Source organism: Hemitrygon akajei, chromosome 7 (genome assembly GCF_048418815.1).
Source record: "Hemitrygon akajei chromosome 7, sHemAka1.3, whole genome shotgun sequence".
Lineage (NCBI taxonomy): Eukaryota > Metazoa > Chordata > Chondrichthyes > Myliobatiformes > Dasyatidae > Hemitrygon > Hemitrygon akajei.
Genome location: NC_133130.1, coordinates 61,333,688 through 61,354,385, shown reverse-complemented (window position 1 = coordinate 61,354,385; position 20,698 = coordinate 61,333,688). Strand labels below are relative to the sequence as shown.

Below are 20,698 nucleotides of genomic sequence, written 5' to 3'. Positions count from 1 at the left end.
GAGTGGGTGATCTTATTCTGGTTTCTGCCCCCTTCCTATCCAGTCCTGAAGCAGGGTCTCAGCTCAAAACGACTGCTTATTCCCTTCCATTGATGCTGCCTTACTTTCTGAATTCTTCCAGCATTTTGTGTGTTGCTCCGGATTTCCAGCATTTGCAGAATCTGTGTGTCATACTTGGAGGCCATATTGGGAGAGAGGTCTGAAAGGTTAAAGCCTTTGGGATTCAACAAATTAAATCCAAAACTGATCTGGTAATTAGGAGGCAGAGGATGACAGGATTGATTGTTTTTGTAGTTCGTAACTTGTGACCAGTGGTGTACCATGGGATTTTCTGCTAGGAGCCTTAAGTCCTTGTCATATGCACTGACAATCTGGATGCAAATAGAGGAGGTATAATCGGTAAGTTTGCAGAATGACATGAAATTAGTGAGATAATTGACAGTGGGGAGAAAAACTGATGAATTGGCAAAACAGGATGGAATTTAATTTTGATAAATGTGATACTATACATGTGGGAGTACTAGTGATGTGAAGATAGAGCTAAATAATATAATAGTCTTAGTGGGGCCTTAGATCAAGAATCCATGAAAATGGCAGCACAGTTTTATGAGATGGTGAAGAGACAGGATACCCACCTTCATCAGACAAGGCATAGAAAATAAGAACAGGGAAGTTATGGTACAACATTTTTAAGATATCAGGTAGCCACAACTGGAATGTCATACATAGTTCTTGTTGCCACACTATAGGAAAGAGTGCAGAGGAGACTTACCAGCATCTTGTCCAGAATATAACAAGTTATAAGACTAGAAAGGCCAGATCTGTTTTCTTTGGAGTAGAGAATGCAAAGGATATCTGACAGTAGGTATACACAATTATGAAAGGCATGGGTAGGGAAATAATGAGAAACTTCATCACAGCAGAGGTTAGGAGGAATCAGAGGAAACATCTCTCCCCTCCCCTAACAAACACAGAGGATGATTGAATTCTGGAGCACTGCCTAATGAGGTGATAGAAACAGACTCCGTTAACATTTCCTAAACAAGTTTTTGAATCATCAAGGCACAGAAGGCAATGGAATAAGTCCTGGTAAACATAGATAGTGTAGATGCGTACTTGTGGTCAGCAAGAACATGGTGTGCTGAAAGCTCTGCTTATGTGCTGTATGACTAAATTCCGCACAATATTTTTCACGCACCAATCCAAGTGATGTAATTATATTTATCTAGAATGAATAAAAAATAATTACTGAATGGATTTCTCCTGAGGATTCAATTATAAATTTTTAGCCAAGCTCTCGGTTACTTACTAAAACAGATCCCAAAATACCAGCTTCCTTTTTCGCTTGCTGTAGCCATATCTCTGCTGCATCACTTTGGTTTGTCTTTTTCTCTATTGATTCTGATGGCAAAGGTAATTCTCCTTTCAGTGGGGCTCGTACTGGTCCTAATACTTCTCTAGATATTCTGTTGTTTTGTCCTGTTACGTTAGAAAATACAGCATGAGTGAAAAAAGGAGAAAAATAAAATAAACATAGCAATTTATTATTGGTAACTTTCATTAAATGTGCATTATAATATCATATTCTGTTCTCAATTCCATTCCATTAATTTAAACAAAATTTCAATGTTCACCAGCAAATTCTGTAGTGGAAGTACTCAAGAATAAAATGTGTTTCTATGAATTTACATGTCATTGTGAAAATATAATACTTAGATATACTACTTGCTGTTTTTAGCTAAAAAAAAAATTAGTCTCACTATATGCTACAATATAAAATGTACCAAAAAGCAGTAGTAACCCATTCTGCATCTTATACCTACTCCATTATTCAAACAATTGATGACCTTTTACTTCTGTGCCCTCTCCTGCACTAATCCCACACCCACGGAAACACCAAAGCACCCCATTAAATGGTGCCTCCTCATTCATAGAAACATAGAAAATAGGTGCAGCAGTGGGCCATTCGGCCCTTCGAGCCTGCACCGTCATTCAGTATGATCATAGCTGATCATCCAACTCAGAACCCTGTACCTGCTTTCTCTCCATACCCCCGATCCCTTTAGCCACAAGGGCCATATCTAACTTCCTCTTAAATATAGCCATTGAACCGGCCTCAACTGTTTCCTGTGGCAGAGAATTCCACAGATTCACCGCTCTTTGTGTGAAGAAGTTTTTCCTCATCTCAGTCCTAAAAGGCTTCCCCTTTAGCCTTAAACTGTGACCCCTCGTTCTGGACTTCCCCAACATCGGAAACAATCTTCCTGCATCTAGCCTGTCCAATCCCTTTAGAATTTTATACGTTTCAATAAGATCCCCCCTCAATCTTCTAAATTCCAGTGAGTATAAGCCTAGTCGATCCAGTCTTTCTTCATATGAAAGTCCTGCCATCCCAGGAATCAATCCGGTGAAACTTCTCTGTACTCCCTCTATGGCAAGAATGTCTTTCCTCAGATTAGGGGACCAAAACTGCACACAATATTCTAGGTGCGGTCTCACCAAGGCCTTGAACAACTGCAGTAGAACCTCCCTGCTCCTGTACTCAAATCCTTTTGCTATGAATGTCAACATACCATTTGCCTTTTTCACCGCCTGCTGTACCTGCATGCCCACCTTCAATGACTGGTGTACAATGACACCCAGGTCTCGTTACATCTCCCCTTTTCCTAATCGGCCACCGTTTAGATAATAATCTGTTTTCCTGTTCTTGCAACCAAAGTGGTTAACCTCACATTTATCCACATTAAATTGCATCTGCCATGAATTTGCCCACTCACCTAACCTATCCAAGTCACCCTGCATCCTCTTAGCATCCTCCTCACAGCTAACATCGCCACCCAGCTTCGTGTCAGCCACAAACTTGGAGATGCTGCATATAATTCCCTCATCTAAATCATTAATATATATTGTAAACAACTGGGGTCCCAGCACTGAGCCTTGCGGTACCCCACTAGTCACTACCTGCCATTCTGAAAAGGTCCCGTTTACTCCCACTCTTTGCTTCCTGTCTGCCAACCAATTCTCTATCCACATCAATACCATACTCCCAATACCGTGTGCTTTAAGCTTGCACACTAATCTCCCGTGTGGGACCTTGTCAAAAGCCTTTTGAAAATCTAAATATACCACATCCACTGGCTCTCCCCTATCCACTCTACTAGTTATATCTTCAAAAAATTCTATAAGATTCGTCAGACATGATTTTCCTTTCACAAATCCATGCTAACTTTGTCCAATGATTTCACCTCTTTCCAAATGTGCTGTTATCACATCTTTGATAACCGACTCTAGCATTTTCCCCACCACCGATGTCAGAGTAACCGGTCTATAATTCCCCGGTTTCTCTCTCCCTCCTTTTTTAAAAAGTGGGGTTACATTAGCCACCCTCCAATCCTCAGGAACTAATCCAGAATCTAAGGAGTTTTGAAAAATTATCACTAATGCACTAATTGCCAAACTGGGATGAACAATTGTTGTAGTTCATCCATGCGATCTTTAAATGCTTGCCATTGCATATCCACTGTCAACCCTTTAAGTATCATTTGCCAGTCTACCTTAGCTAATTCACATCTCATACCTTCAAAGTTACCCTTCTTTAAGTTCAGAACCTTTGTTTCTGAATTAACTATGTCACTCTCCATCTTAATGAAGATTTCCAACATATTATGGTCACTCTTACCCAAGGGGCCTCGCACGGCAAGATTGCTAACTCTCCCTTCCTCATTGCTCAATACCCAATCTAGAATGGCCTGCTCTCTAGTTGGTTCCTCGACGTGTTGGTTCAGAAAACCATCCCGCATACATTCCAAGAAATCCTCTTCCTCAGCACCCTTACCAATTTGGTTCACCCAATCTATATGCAGATTGAAGTCACCCATTATAACTACTGTTCCCTTATTGCATGCATTTCTAATTTCCTGTTTAATGCCATCCCCAACCTCACTACTACTGTTAGGTGGCCTGTACACAACTCGTACCAGCGTTTTCTGCCCCTTAGTGTTATGCAGCTCTACCCATATTGATCCCACATCCTCCAGGCTAATGTCCTTCCTGTCTATTGCGTTGATCTCCTCTCTAACCAGTAATGCTACCTCACCTCCTTTTCTTTCCTGTCTATCCCTCCTGAATATTGAATATCCCTGAATTGAATATTGAATATTCAAATCCTGATTTCCTTTTCATAAACCCCTAACCTGCCCTAATCTCTGTTTTGCCTATTCCTGGATTTTTCAGAAATGTATTTATTAATATCCCAATGACCTAAGCTCAGAAAACTCAAGTGTACAAAATCCCAGAGATTCACCACCTCCATGAGAAGTGCCTACACGCCTTGGTGACAATAGGCAATGGTCATTTAAAACAATGTCGCTGTTATGCCTGCTGTTTCAATAAGGTTGATCTCATTCTTCAAAACTCCAAAGAATATCGATTTGATTTATTTAGCCAAGAATCCAATGCATTTGTGAGGGTCAGTTTTGGGCCCCATGGAGAAAACCAGAGGAGGCTCACGAGGATAATTCTGGGAATGAAGGGGTTAACCCATGAGGAGCATTTGGCAGCTATGGGCCTGTACTCACCAATTTAAAAGAATGCAGGGGAATTTCATTGAAACCTACCAAATGTTGAAAGGACTAGATAGGGTGGATGTGGAGAGGATGTTTCCTGTGATGGGGGTATCCAGAATTAGAGGCCACAGCCTCAAAATTGAGGGGCAACCATTTAGAACAGAGGTAAGCAGGAATATTTTTAGCCAGGGAGTAGTGAATCTGTGAAATGCTCTGCAGTAGAGGCCAAGTCCGTGGATATATTTAAGGCGGAGGTTGATCGTTTCTGATTCATCAGGGTAGCGAAGGATATGGAGAGGAGGCAGGTGTATCAGGGTTGAGTGAGATCCAGGATCAGCCATGATGGAATGGCGGTGCAGACTCGATAGGCTGAATGGTCAAATTCTGCTCCTGTGTCTTATGGTCTTATACCAAATTACTTCAATTACAAATGGGATTTGTGTCTGCACTGTATTTTGCAATTTATACACATTTAAAAGAATACAGACCTAATGTAATCTCCTAATTATGACTGCGTTTAATGGAATGATAATAGATATGTTCCTGATATACTTTCCAAAAGAAATATAAAAGGAAAACGTCTTTTCTTTAGTGATATAGAATAGTCCACATTCCAAGCCTTTCCCATAAATGTTCCCCAACTCTTCTTCCACTACATTGACAACTACATTGGCACTGCTTCATGCACCCATGCTGAGCTTGTCAATTTAATCAACCTTGCCTTCAGCTTCCACCCTGCCCTTAAATACACTTGTCTCTGGGGACAAACTTTCGACTGACATATTTTATAGACCTACCAATTCCCATGGCTTTCTTGATGATGCTCTCCCCAAAAGGTCTCCTATAAATTCCCTTTTTCATTCCCGTCATCTCTGCCGCATATGTTGCCAGATTGAGGCTTTGCTTTCCAGGATATCAGAGATGTTCTCCTCCTTCAAAGGATGAGATTTCTCTTCCTTCACCATCGATGCTGCCCTCACCTGCATCTCCTCCATTTCCTGAACATCTGCACTCAGCCCATCTTTGTGCTGCTTTAACAGTGATAGAGTTCCCCGTCCTTACCTACCACCCCACAAACCTCTGCATCCAACACATCATTCTCTGTAACTTTGGCCATCTACCACTAAACTCATCTTTACATCCTCCAAATTTTCTGCTTTCTGTAGGGATCACTCCCTCTGTGATTCCCTTGTCCAATTATCCCTCCTCACTAATCTCCCTCCTGGCACTCAGTGCTACACCTGCCCACTCACTTCCTCCCTCAGCTCCATTCAGGGCTCCAAACAGTACTTGCAGGTGAGGCAACATTTCACCTGCAAATCTGCTAGGGTTGTCCATTGTGTCCAGTGCTCTTCCCGATGCGGCCTCCTCTGCATTGATGAGACCAGTCATAAATTGGGGAACCGCTTTGTCGAGTACCTCTGCTCCATCTGCCAAAAGTGGAACTTCCCAGTGGTCAAACATTTTAATTCGGATTCCCATTCCCATTCCGACATGCAGTCCCATGGCCTCCTCTTGTGACATGATGAGGCCACCCTCAGGGTGGAGGAGCAACACCTTACATTCCATCTGATCAGCTTCAACTTGATGGCGTGAACATTGATTTCTCCTTCCAGTAAATAAAATCCACCCCACTGCCCTCTTCTTGTATTCTCCACTCTATCCTTTTAACCTCTTCTCACCTGCCTTTCACCTGTCCTGATCCCTTCCTCCTTCCCTTTCTTCTATGGTCCACTCTCCTCTCCCATCAGATTCCTTCCTCTCCAGCCCTTTACCTCTACTAACCACCTAGCTTCACTTACCACCTTCTAGCTATCCTCCTTTACCTCCCTCCACCTTTTTATTCTAGCATGATCTCTTCTCCTTTCCAGTCTTGGGATTGGACATTGCCTAACCTTCGGAGTTCCCTCAGCATTTTGTGTGTGTGTGTGTTGCTTTGGATTCAGCACCTGGAGAATTATTCCAATTTATAAAAGAAAAAACATCAACATACCGCTCAAAAAATGAAAAGAACAGGAGAGAAAATGAATTATCCTCATGACAGATTGGTAAACTGTTAAAAACTGTCACAATGTTCAGTGGAAAACTTTGTTTTACATGCCCTCCATACCGATCATTTTATCACATGTATATTGCCACAGTACATGGGAAAACTAACTATGCTGAGAAAGATAAAGCAATTTCCTTAAGAATCAAGGCTATTCACAGGTATTTTATATTTTCTCATAGCTGTTCTATATTCTGTGATAATAGCTGGTCTGAATATTGGCAATCAATTGCACCAAACTATGTCATTAATAATAAATGCCTTTAACTTTATACAGGTGCTAATTTTGCCTTACCTGAAAAGCTGCATTGGTGATTAGTAGCCATCTTGCTTGAGGATATGGCTTCTGGTAATTGCTCTAAGGTGTTTAAAGAGTTTGTAGAATTCTAGGTTTAAAAAAAAAATAGCAAGCTTAATGAATCTGGATGCAGTAGTTCACCTGTACAATCCATTTTATGTACTGGGATCTTACAATCAAATAATACAGTACCAAAGCAAATATTTAGTGCAAAATAAAAGATACATAGCATAAAGCTTTCAATTCTGAGAGCAGCACTGTAGCATATCTGTTAGAACAATACTGTACAGAACCAGCAATCACTGACTGACGTTAATTTTCTGCTGCTGTCTGTAAGAAATTTTTATACTCTCCCCGTGACCTGCTGCGTTTGCTCCCACATTCCAATGACATACAAGTTGGAGTTAGGTTTAGTGAGTTGTGGGCAACCTATATTGGCACCTGAGGCATGAGACACTTACGGGCTGCCCCAGCACAATCCTCGGATTGTATTAGTTGTTGATACTTTTCACTGTGTTTTGATGTACATGTGACAAATAAAGCTAATCTTTAATCTAATTACCGTATATTTAGAGATAAAAATGAACAGGAGTGAAACATTAATCCTGCCATGTTATTATGCCATCTGAATTTCCAAAAAGCTACCAGATCAATCATTATAAATCATCCCAACCCTTGGCCATTACCGTCAGATATTACTGTCAGATTTCCTCAGAGCCTTAGGCCCAAAAATTTCATCATAACCTTCCTTCATCTTAAGGAGAGAAGTAGAGATCTTTACTGATGATTGCAATTCTATTCACAACTCCTCAGCAAAAAAGACTTCCAAGACAAAACACAAAATGCTGGAGGAACTCAGCAGGTTAGGCAGCATCTAAAGAAATGAAGTGGACGTTTCTGGCTAAGATCCTTCTTCAGAATGGAGAAGGATGGGGGAAGATGCCAGAATAAAAAGGTGGGGGAGGGCAAGGAGGCTAGCTGGAAGAAGATAGGTGAAGCCAAATCGGTGGGAAAGGTCAAGGCTGGAGAAGAAAGAATCTGATGAGAGGACAGCAGACTACAGGAGAAAGGGGTGGGGGTCACGGGGAAGTATTAGGCAGGTGAGTAAAAGGTCAGAGTGGAGAATTGGGGGAATTTGTTTTTTGGAAGAAGAAACTGATATTCATGCCATCAGGTTGGAGGCTACCCAGACAGAATACAAGGTGCTGCTCCTCCACCCTGAGGGTGGCCTCATCTTGGCACAAGGGGAGACCATAGATTGACACACTGGGAAGGAAATGGGAATTGGGATTAAAATGTTTGGCCACCGAGAAATCCTACTTCTGGTGGATGGAGCAGAGGTACTTGATGAAGCGGTCCCCCGCAAATTTGCAAGTGAAGTGTTGCCTCACCTGGAAAGACTGCCTAGACCCTGAATGGAGGTGAGGGAGGCGGTGTACAGGCAGGTCTAGCACCTAGGCCGCTTGCAGGGATAAATACCGGGAAGAACAAATGGACAAGGGATTCACAGAGGGAGCAATCCCTATACAGAAAGCTGGGGGGAGGGGGTAGAGATGTTTAGTGGTAGAATCCCTTTGGAGATGGCAGTAGGTGTGGAGGCTGATGGGATGGTAGGTATGGACAAGAGAAACTCCATCACCTTAAGGAGACAGGAAGATGGGGTGAGCACAGATGTTCAGGAAATGGAGGAGATCGGGTGAGGACAACATCTAAAGTGGATGGAGGGAAAGCCTGTCCTTTAAAGAAGGAGGACATTTCTGATGTCCTGGAACAGAAAGCCACGTTCTGAAAGCAGGTGCAGTGGAGGCAAAGAAACTGAGAAAAGGGAATAGGAAAAAGGACTCCAATTGCTGAAAATCTGAAGCAACACACTCAAAACTCTGGAGAAATTCAGCAGGTTAGCAGCATTTCATGGAAAGAAATTAACAGTCAAAATTTCTGGTTGAAACCCATCAGGACTGGACAGAAAAGGAGCAGAAACAAGAATAAAAGAGAGTGGGAGGAGTGTGAACTGGCAGGTGAGAAGGACAAGGTAGATAGGTGGGGGAGGAGGAGGGAAATGGGAATGATGTGAAAAGCTGGGAGGTGATAGGTGGAAGAGGCATAGGACTGAACAAGATGGAATCTGATAGGAAAGGTCAGTAGACCATGAAATGAAGGGAAGTACAGAACCAGAGGGTGGAAGGTGAGGGTGATAAGTGTTATGTTTTGTTACTTCAAAGCATTAAACTAATAAAGGAAAATGAGAGCGGAGAGATGCGAGACTAACTTTTTTCTTTACTTTGTGAGGCATGCATAGCACATGGTAGCGTGATGACGTATACAATTCACCTATTTATAGATATAACCCGCAATGAATTATTTAAATGAACAACAATTCTTAATCAATATATACACAAGATTACTAGAATACTATATAACACTGCACCCTGCTTGACTATAAACTCCCAGAGTGCATCTCAACTATATACACAATATACTTTACAGAACAACTACTACACAGACATCCACAGCGTAGGACAATTTAAAATTTACCATTCAGGCTTAAAGATTCGATCGCTTTGGAGGCTTTCTTACTCTTGTGGGATAACATCTTTCCTGACGAGGAGAATCACTCTGCTTGGCAGGCGAGACTTGTGGTTGTGAAAACACTCTCAGCTTCTGGAACCTCCTCGTGGTGGTTGGAGGAGTTGATTCTGAGACTGCAGGAAGTGGTTCTGACAGCTATGGACATCCTTCTTCTCCTTCCCCTTTCTTCTTCTAGTTTGTGCATCTTGATATTGGGAAGCTGTATTTAGATCACTGGAGTATTCTCTTATTAACCCTTGCGGACATACATACACTGGATTAGACATGCCTAGGCATCATCCTTGAAGAAGATGGTGGAGTCTATCATCGAAACATCAGGTAAAACTGACACCTGGACCTGGTTGGAATCCAGAAAATAGTTTATACGTTCTATTGCTCTCTTTATGATCTGATCTCTCTTTTTGGTTTCCTCATCCACAACATCATCTAATGAGTCCTCTGTTTTCGTATCTACATTGACTCCCTTCCTTTTGCCTTCTATTCATCCAGCTGGGGTTTGATCTTTGCATCTACTTTTGCAAGCAGCTTTTTGTCTCCCACTTAAAGTTTAAGCAATAACCTTAATGAGTGCAGAGCAGATTCTGGTTTTTTATATTCATCAAAGAATGTTTGCAACTTTCCTGAAACTTCTTGAGATCTCTTCCAGTTCAAAACCAAGCCACAATTTGGAAGTAAATGCTTGATTAACATATCAGTAGCTTTCTCAGATACGTTGCCTACAAAAACTGTTGTAGTCAGGTCACTGCTTTCATCACTTCTATGATTACTCTGAACAGCATGGTCTTCCCTTGGTCCAATATGTTTTCCAACCAGAGGCTGGCACGAATACCTGTCTGCCCTCCGTTGGGCAACAGTTCATGCTGTACAGCATGAAGACTGTTACGGCAGAATCCAGTACCTTTCTTAACTCACTTTCAGTTCATTTCATTACAGGGGATGAGACATGCAAATAGTGGATGAATCTCCAATCAAGTTGTAGATGGCTCAGCCAATCATACCCCCACAATGCTGTCCCTCCTGTTTTTACCACATACAAGCCCAATGTGGCTTGTTGGTTGTTGTATTTCACTGTTACAAGTGTCATTCCCACAGGAGTTATCTCTTCTCCAGTATAAGTTCTTAGTTGGATATTTACAGGTGTCAGTGTAATATCTTTGAAATACCACTCAAACTAATTTTATGTGATGACTGAACAGCTGAACCAGTGTCTAAATCCATTTTAATTAATTTGATGTTCATTTCTTGTGTAAGCCATATTGCTTGTCCATTGCTAGTTTTCACATTGTAAATCTCAAGGTTATCCAGTCCCATATTACTCTAATCATTGTCAGATTTTTCAAAAGCATGCACATTAGTGCTTCTTTTTGAAACTGCAACTTGACTTTTTAGCTCTTTCTCTTCCCTGTGCAGATTATTTATTTTTGTCTACCTGACATGGTCTTTGGGTATATGATCTTCTTTGTTGCATTTTCTGCAAGTTTCACCTTTAACCTGCATTGGTCTGGTGTATGTGAGCTTCTACCACAATGGTAACACAATTCATTCAGCCAGACCGGTTTCTGTTTAGGCACTGCAACTTTGTTCATACTCACTTTCATTCCCAACTGCAACTCAATTGCATCTCTGCCTGCTGTTTCCATTGATACAGAAAATTCAACTGCTCTCTTAAACATAAGTTGTGCTTCAGTTAGGAGCCGATTTTGAATACTTCCTTGTAAGATTCCACAAATTAAACAATCACTCAGTGCATCATTAAGCCCATTACCAAACTGACAATGCTCAGACAATCTCTTCAATTCAGCCACATTTGCTGAAATGGACTCCCCTTCTTTTTGATTTTGCTTATGAAACCTAAAGCATTTTGCAATCAATAATGGTTTTCATTCTAAAAGTTCCTGCATCACTTTCATGAAATCAGCAAAGCTAATCTTGGAACAGTCAAAGTTCGAAGCAAACTGTAAGCCTTTAAACCCAATGTACTCAGCAAAATTGGTACTCATTTCTCATTGGCTATTTCATTTGCTTCAAAATACTGTTCAATTAGCTCAGTAAACATAAGCCAGTTGCCCATTAAGCAATCAAATGCATCTAACCATCCGATGTAGCCAGCCATTTCTGCTCTTTTTTATGATTGTTATCACCTGTTACTGTTTATTAATTTACTGAATTCTGTTTTCTGCCTTTTTTTAAAAAACTTGACTTGTTCTGCAGGTGCTGAGCTGCATTTTTTTTACTCTCTGTTCCTCGCTGTGCTTTATTTAAACTCAAACGTCTCACTGCTTTCAACAGGCATCTCGGGACAGTTTTAAAAATACCTCATCACCACCATTATGTTTTGTAACTTCAAAACATTAAACTAACACAAAGGAAAACAAGAGTGTTGAGAGATGCAAGTCTAACTTTGTTCTTTACCTTAAGCGAGCATATCATGTGGTTGCATGAAGTATGCAATTCACGTATTTTACATTTAACCCGTAATGAATTAATTAAACAAACAGGAATGTCCAATCAACGAACACACACACACAGCTCAAATATTACTGAAATATTAAATGCACAAACAATAGGCAGGTCATGACAGTGGGGGAGGGGAGTGAGGAAACGAGTAGTCTCCAACCCGAAGGCATCAACATTGATTTTTCTGACTTCTGGGAACTACTCCCATCTGCCTCCACTCCCCCTATTTTTGTTTTCCTTGTCCTTCTGACCCCTTTATCTCTTAACTTTTCCCTCTCCCTGGAGCACAGGGAAGTAGAGGAGTGTTGACAATAGCGATTTATAAAATAGACAGGTTGGATAGTCACAGATTTTCTTCATAGTTTGAAGTTCTTAAACTAAAGAACATATGTTGAATGTGAGAGGGAAAATACTTAAAGGAGATCAGAGGCAAGTTTTTCCATACAGAGGGTGGTGAATATATAGAACATTCCGGAGCAGGGACAGTCAGTATTTAAGAAGCATTTGGACAGGTACGAAAGATTTAGAGGGATGTGGGCTAAACGCAGAAAAATGCTCAAGCCTCTTGATCTGCTTTGAATAATCTTTTTCCATTGAGTATGACTGAGAACATCTTAAAGGTTACTTATAGAACAAAGGGACTGGAAAAATGGGCAACAGAAAGTGATTTGCTCAGGGGCAACAAGGAAACCAAAATTCACCTACACTTTTCCAAACAACCTCGACCCAGCCATTCCTCCCCTCTGTTCTAGCCACAGCCTCCAAATTGCTATGAAATAAGGAATCCTAGCTCCGTGGCTCCACCTTTCCACAATTCTCAATGCTTCTTTAATGCGATCACTCAAGTCGGGTTTGATGCTCTCCTTGTCTATTGCTGGGTCCTCAGGTGGCTGTGGAGACCCATCAGAGATCCACACATTCTGGTGCATTGTGGGTATGATGATGTGGTGGCCGTGATTAGTGGTTGGGTCTTTTGGGTGTTCAGTTTCTTTTGTTCCATGTAGCACAGTGGAAGTTGTTCTCATGTAGCATAGCTCCCTCTTGAACAGATTTCCTCCGGGAGGGGGGGGGGGGTGTTTGCGTGGTGTCTAGAGGACAATGCCTTCCTGGTTTTTAGATGTAATGGTAAATTTCTTCAGACTGATTTGGATGTTATCTTTGAAGCATTTCCTTTGTCCACCAGAGCTTGTTGACCTTCTTTCAACTGGAAATAAAAGATCTGTTTGGGGAAATGCGAGTTAGGCATCCAGATGACATGACCTATCTATCAGAGATGGTATTGGTTTATTGTGTTGGAGATGCTGTTCATGTTGGCCTCCTCCAGTGCACCTGTCCTTCAGCTGATCCTCAAAACCTTTCGCAAGGCTCTTTGGTGGTATTGTTACAGGGCTTTCAGGTGCCTACTGTAGGTGGTCCATGATTCAGTTCCATAAATAATGTAAGAAGACTAATTGCTCTATAAACCTAAAGTTTTGGTTTGATGTGTAGGTTGAAGTCTTCAAAAACTCTTGAACTCTTGAATCTTGCATAGGCTCCACTAGCAATACTCAGGTGGTGGTTGATCTCTGAGTCAATATCTGCTTTTAATAGAGAATGCTGCCAAGGTAGGAAAAGTAATTTTCATTTTCAAGGGCAATATCGTCAACTTTTATGGAAGGCTGGATAAATGGATGTTTGGGTGGTGGCTGATATAGGACTTTTATCTTTTTTGCTTATGTTCAATACAAGACCTAGGGCCTGAAGTGTTTTGGCAGAGCCATTCAGGATGCATTGGAGGTCTTCTTCAGAGTGTGCTGTGATGTTGTCATCTGCATACTGAAGTTCCATGACAGCAGTGTTGACCTTGTTCTTGACCTTGAGCCAGTTGAGATTGAAAAGCCTGGTGTTCATTCCATACACAATGGGATTCCCTGTGGCAGGTCTTGGTCAATGAGGAGAAAGAATGCAGCAATAAAGATGGCAAATAGGGTGGGTGCAATAATAAAGTCCTGTTTGAATCTCTTAACAGTGAATCATTCTGATTCAGTGCCACTATTGTTGAGTACTCTCGCTGACACGCCATCGTGCCTCAGTATTCACGAGTATTTGTCAGGGAAGCCATGTCTTGATAATATCCAGCAGAGACCTTGCTGGTCCACTGTATCTATGAAAGCCAATTACGTGCGTTGCTTTTAGTCACAGCATTTTTCCAGTAATTCACATGCTGTGAAGATCATGTCTGCAGTACCTCTAGATGGGCAGAAACCACACTACAATACAGGGAGTACTTCTTCATACAGCTGAAGGAGACATGCAAAGATACATACAAGCACTTTGTTGTCAGGAGAGAATGTCTCTGTAATTGCCACAATCTGCCTTGTCTTCCCTCTTGAATATTGTCACTATTAGAGCATCCCTGAGCTGTGAGGGCAGTTGGGGGAAACTACTGACCCTTCCAGCAATTCTTGATGCCATATTTTTCAAACTGACCTACATATATACTACTGCACAAGCAGCAGTGTACTTTTTCAAAACACTTCTCTGGCAGGCTATTGTAAGTTGGTCAGCTCCATTATCATGAAACCCAGTGAACATATCTGGGAACCTACCTCATAAGTCACCAATCACTTCGAGCTTGCACACTTGAATTTATGAACCATATTTTCAGAAAAAAACTCCATTGACAAACCACATCACACTGATGTCTCTCTTGCAATAGATCCTCTTTGATATCCTTAATATCCATCTAAAACTCCAGAACAGCAAAACAAATGCAGCTTAAGGACCGCTATATTTTAAAATGAAAACAAATTTACAATAGAAAGTGCATATAAACATGAATAACTGAATGGAACTAGAAAGCAAAACTGAAAATATACTTCCACAATAATAATCAATAATAATAAATAAGAATATAGATTTTAAGATCCAGTGTTTAGTAATCTTGAATTATACAAAAATCATAAATTGGATATTAGATTCATCAACTTATCTGTTCAATGTAGGTAATTTGTTATTCCAATACCTCCACTTTTAAAGTAGTATGAATTTTTCAAAGAATACAAAATTTGTTCATAAATTAGTAACTAACTCGTGACACAGACTAAGAATTTTGCAAGATCATCTACTACCTCATCTAGGTTACTTGTGGATGCAACTGCATCTTCTCTTGTTGATGCTCTCTTTTGCAAAGATTTCTGAACAGCCTGTAAAAAAATTTAGGATGTTAATACAGTCAACCTCACTGCACTCACAAAGCAACAGGTTCCTTGATATCTATAAAATCTGTACACTTTCCATCCCAATTTTAGATAACAATATAGAAACCTTCTATGTAACTAGAGTAAACTCTAGCCTGAACATGAAATGTTTCAAAATTTACATCATCTCTCAATGGTATTCCTAAACCTACCTTCATCTCCAGTACTACTAACTTTATCTCCCATTTCATCCTGCTTTCAAGCCAAGTCAATTAACTTGGGAAAATGATCAATTAACTTGGGGAAGTGACTTCAGAAGGAACACTCAAAGGGATTCTCCTTAAATGTTTGGGAACCTTTGCTTTATAAACTCAACAAATCCTTGTTACCATCACTTAACCCAGTTAAGTAAATGATGGACAGACAATAGTTTTTATTATTGCACAAATTCACTACAGCCAACAATTATTAAGATGTTTATTCTAAACTTCACTGGACAGTGATCTTAATTATTTTTATCAAGTGGATTAATTCTCAATTCTAAAATTTTCCAAAGCTTATTCATCCATTTGGGTTGGTAAAATATATGAAATAATTTGTGATGCTGATAATTTATTAGCTCTGCAAATTCAATACATTTAATGACAGATTTATTATGCAAATTTGATCATTTATAGAACATTACAGCACAGAAACAGGCCTTTTGGCCCTTCTTGGCTGTGCCGAACCATTTCTCTGCCTAGTCCCACTGACCTGCACCCTGGCCCATATCCCTCCAAACCCCTCACATCCATATACCTGCCCAAGTTTTTCTTAAATGTCAAAAGTGAGCCCGCATTCACCACTTCCATCTGGCAGCTCATTCCACACTCCCACCACTCTCTGCGTGAAGAAGCCCCCCTCCCCCATGTTCCCTTTAAACTTTTCCCCCTTCACCCTTAACCCATGACCTCTGGTTTTTTTCTCCCCTAGCCTCAGTGGAAAAAGCTTGCTTGCATTTACTCTATATTATACACATCATAATTTTATACACCTCTATTAAATCACAACTCATTCTCCTATGCTCCAGGGAATAAAGTCCTAAACTACTCAACCTTTCTCTGTAACTCCAGTTTCTCAAGTCCCGGCAACATCCCTGTAAACCTTCGCTGCAATCTTTCAACCTTATTAATAACCTTCCTGTAATTAGGTGACCAAAACTGCACACAATACTCCAAATTCAGTTTCATCAATGTCTTATACAACCTCACCATTACATTCCAACTCTTATACTCAATACTTTGATTTATTAAGGCCAATGTACCAAAAGCTCTCTTTATGACCCTATCTACTTGTGATGCCACTTTTAGGGAATTATGTATCTGTACCCCCAGTTCCCTCTGTTCTACTGCACTCCTCAGTGTCCTACCATTTACCTTGTATGTTCTACCTTGGTTTGACCCTCCGAAGTGCAATGCCTCACACTTGTCCGCATTAAACTCCATCTGCCATTTTTCAGCCCATTCCTCCAACTGGTCCAAATCCCTCTGCAAGCTTTGAAAACCTTCCTCACCGTCCACTACACCTCCAATCTTTGTATTATCAGCAAATTTGCTGATCCAATTTGTCATATTATCATCCAGATCATTGATATAGATGACAAATAACAATGGACCCAGCATTGATCCCTGTGGCACACCACTATTCACAGGCCTCCACTCAGATTAGCAATACTCCACTACCACTCTCTGGCTTCTTCCATTGAGCCAATGTCTAATCCAATTTACTACCTCTCCATGTATACCTAGTGACTGAATCTTCCTAACTAACCTCCCATGCGGGACCTTGACAAAGCCCTTACTGAAGTCCATGTAGACAACATCCACTGCCTTCCCTTCATCCACTTTCCTGGTAACTTCCTCGAAAAACTCTAATAGATTGGTTAAACATGACCTACCATGCACAAAGCCATGCTGACTTTATCTAATAAGTTCCTGTCTATCCAAATACTTGTAGATCCTATCTCCTAGTATTCCTTCCAATAATTTACCTACTACCGCTGTCAAACTTACCAGCCTATAATTTCCCAGCTTACTTTTTGAGCCTTTTTTAAACAATGGAACTACATGAGCTATCCTCCAATCTGCATGATCACAGCCAATTCCATCATCCATTGATGTGAAAGCAATATGAAAAGGCGCCACAATGGCGTTGCAGTTAGTATGACACTTTTGCAGCTTGGGGCATCAAAATTTGGAGTTCAAAACTAGCATCCTCTGCAAGGAGTCGGTACATCCTCCCTGTGGAATCCTCCAGGTGATCTGGTTTCCTCCCACAATCTAAAGGTTAGTAGGTCATTGTGTATTGTTCCATGATTGGTTTAGGGTTAATCGGTGGGATGCTGGCGGCATGGCTTGAAAGGGGGCCTATTCTGTGCTGTATCTCTAAATAAATTAATTAATTAAATTAAAACCAGATCAATCTGGCATGTGGATTCCATTTAATTTATGAACATAATTTAATCATAACTCTGTTTATCTAACAGTGGGAAAAAGTAGTAGGGTTAATAAAAAAATATCAAAATAGTGGATGCAGCTGCAACATAAATGAAACGAATACAATCTTTAAAAACATCTCTTTGATCCATCACAAACATCAGACCAGACATAAGATCAGAGTCCACACTGATTCCAATGGATATGCCAGGACTACACATTAAGATGCAGAGAGAAAAGTAAGCAGTTGTTTTTTCAAAAGTTATGTTACTTTTATCTAATGATATTCATCATCTCTAAGTGCTCTTCTGTTTTCTATTATATTTCAAAAGAAATATTTTTAAATCATTCAGAGTCATAGAGTGGTACAGTACCAACGCAGGCCCTTTGGCCAATCTAGTCCATGCCAAAAACCATTTAAACTACCTACTCTCATCAACCTGTACTGGGACCATAGCCCTCCATATACATTCATATAATTGCTACATTTATATATAATTGTTTTAATGAAAAAGAATTCAGGAGCATTTTTAAAACTGTTAAAATTCTCGACAGCTTTGACAGGACCAAAGCACATTTTTCAGCTTTGCCATCTCTCAAAGCCTGTTGTGAGGATCAGTGTGGCAAGGCTTCGAGGCTATGCTGTCCAAGGCCTAATTGCCACTCTGAATTCATGGTCAGTTACTTCAAGCATTAGGTCTGGTCCAGAAAGACTGATTGCATATAATTACAGCTGTCAAAAAATCCACTGCTACTGTTAAATTACAGTGTGACAATGGACAAGAATGTTTACTTGTTAAACAGACTGCTCAATGGGAACAAGTGCTCGGAATATTGCAAAAATGTGCTATAATTTGATACAAATAATTGTTTTTTTGTTAGTTACATTATGCTTTACCTTATGATCAAAAGAAGACAACAGCCTGAAATATTCCAATCATTAAGAAATAATTTACAAATTTGACTTGGTTAGACAACATCTCTCTATTTGTTTCCTACAAGACGTACTCATAAAGACTGTCAAAGACTGTCGAATGTCTACAGTGGTGCTAGAAAGTCTGTGAACCCTGTAGAAATTTCTCTGTTTCTGCATGAATATGACCTAAAATGTGATCAGATCTTCACTGAAGTCCTAAAACTAGATAAAAAGAACAAAATTAAATAAATACAAAACATTATACTTGTGCATTTATTTATTGAGAAAAATGATCCAATATTAGATGTATTTGTTGGGAAAAGTATGTGAACCTCTCAGATTATGCCTTCTACAGAGCTATTTGGAGTCGGGTGTTCCAATCAATGAGGTGAGATTGGAGGTGTGGCTTGTAGAGGGGCCCTGCCCTTTTAAAATAAAGATACACAAAGTCAGGTTACTGACAGAGCCTGTCCTTCAAGAAAAATCTGTTTATGTGAACCATACCTCAATCAAAAGAGGACCTTAGAAGAAGAAATGCAGGGATGCTTGAAGCTGGAAAAGGCTACAAAAGCATTTTTAAAGACTTGAGTGTACATTAGTTCATAGGAAGAGAAATTGTCTACAAATGGAGAAAACTTAGTACTGTTGCTACTCTCCCTGCTGATCTCCTGCAAAGATCATACCAATAGGACAACGTGCAATTCTGAAGGAGGTGAAGAAGAACCCAGGGTAACAGCAAAAGACCTGCAGAAATCTCTGTTCATGTATCCACCTTAAGACTGAACAAGAATGGTGTTCGTGGAAGGAGACCATGGAGGAAACTACTGCTCTCCAAAAAAAAATTGCTGCATGTCTCAAGTCTGCAAAAGACCATCTGGATGTTCTATAATGCTTCTGGAATATTGTTCTGTGGACAGATAAGACAGATGAACTTTTTGGCTGAAATGCTTAATGCTATGTTTGCAGGAGAAAAGGCACTACACACCAACACCAAAACCTGATCCCAACTGTGAAGCATGATGAAAGGAGCATCATGGTTTGGAACTGCTTTGCTGTCTCAGAGCCTGGATAGCTTGTAATCACTGAGAGAATAATGAATTCAAAATTGTATCAAGACATTTTACAGGAGAGTGTAGGATAGCAGTCCGTCACCTGAAGCTAAATAGAAGTTGAATAATGCAACAAGACAATGATCCGAAATACAAGAATAAATCAACAACAGAATGGTTTAAAAAGAAGAAAATTCATGTTTTGGAATGGCCAAGTCAAAGTCCCTTCATCCTATAGAAATGTTGTGGAAGGACCTGAAGCAAGTAGTTCATGCAAGGAAGCCCACCAACATCCTAGAGTTGAAGTAGTTATGTTAGTTGGAATGGCCTACAAATCCTTCAAGCCTACGTACAGGACTGATTAGTTACTGGAAACATTTGGTTAAAATTATTGTTGTTCAAAGGGGTCACACCAGTTACTGAAAGCAAAGGTTCACATACTTTTTCCAACAAATACATGTAATATTGGATCATTTTTCTCAATAAAGAAATGAACAGGTATAATATATTTTGTGTTATTTAATTGGGTTCTCTTTATCTAGTTTTAGGACTTGTGTGAAAATCTGATCATATTTTAGACTATATTTATTGCAGAAATAGAGAAAATTCTAGAGGGTTTACAAACTTTCTAGCACCACTATATGTAAAAAAGTTGTACTGGAAATCATAACTATTTCAGGTTCTATCAGTGTTTTGCACAATACTTGGAGAAAGCCACAGTGGGTACCCATGCTGCAAAACAAGTGAAATTGTTCGGGTTCCTAGGTTCACTTGTTTGCTTTGCTGAGACCATCCCTCTATGAGAGGACAGCTGTCAACTGTAAAACAATATTTTCATAAGCAATGGGATATAGATTTGCCCTTGGTCCACTGCACTGGCATACAAAAATTGTAATGGGTGTGCAATGTACTTTGCTTTCACAATTAAACTTCATCGACCACACTAGATAGCCACCATTATGACGATATGTTTATCACAAATAACTAATGGTGTAGGGTGGATTTTGATTCTTCTTTCATTTCAGGGTATAAAATTCAGAAAACAGAGGGGAAAAAATTTAAAACTAAGAAAATTCATCTCACATAAAAAGTGTATAGTTATACAGCTAAATGTCAGATCAGAA

At 40.1% G+C, this 20,698-nt stretch overlaps 1 protein-coding gene across 2 annotated transcripts in view; it reads right to left on the bottom strand.

Annotated features, from left to right (window-relative positions):
• cfap36 (cilia and flagella associated protein 36) overlaps positions 1-20,698 on the bottom strand; it is a 90,079-nt gene that overhangs the window by 3,747 nt on the left and 65,634 nt on the right. Inside the window, exons 7-9 of one of the 2 annotated variants that reach the window (XM_073051025.1) lie at positions 15,067-15,141; positions 6,908-6,998; positions 1,310-1,479 (exon numbers count right to left, since the gene is read on the bottom strand). In XM_073051025.1, coding sequence (XP_072907126.1) covers positions 1,310-1,479; positions 6,908-6,998; positions 15,067-15,141 — 336 coding nt within the window. The remainder of the gene's footprint in view (positions 1-1,309; positions 1,480-6,907; positions 6,999-15,066; positions 15,142-20,698) is intronic. The other variant, XM_073051026.1, reaches the window with a different exon arrangement.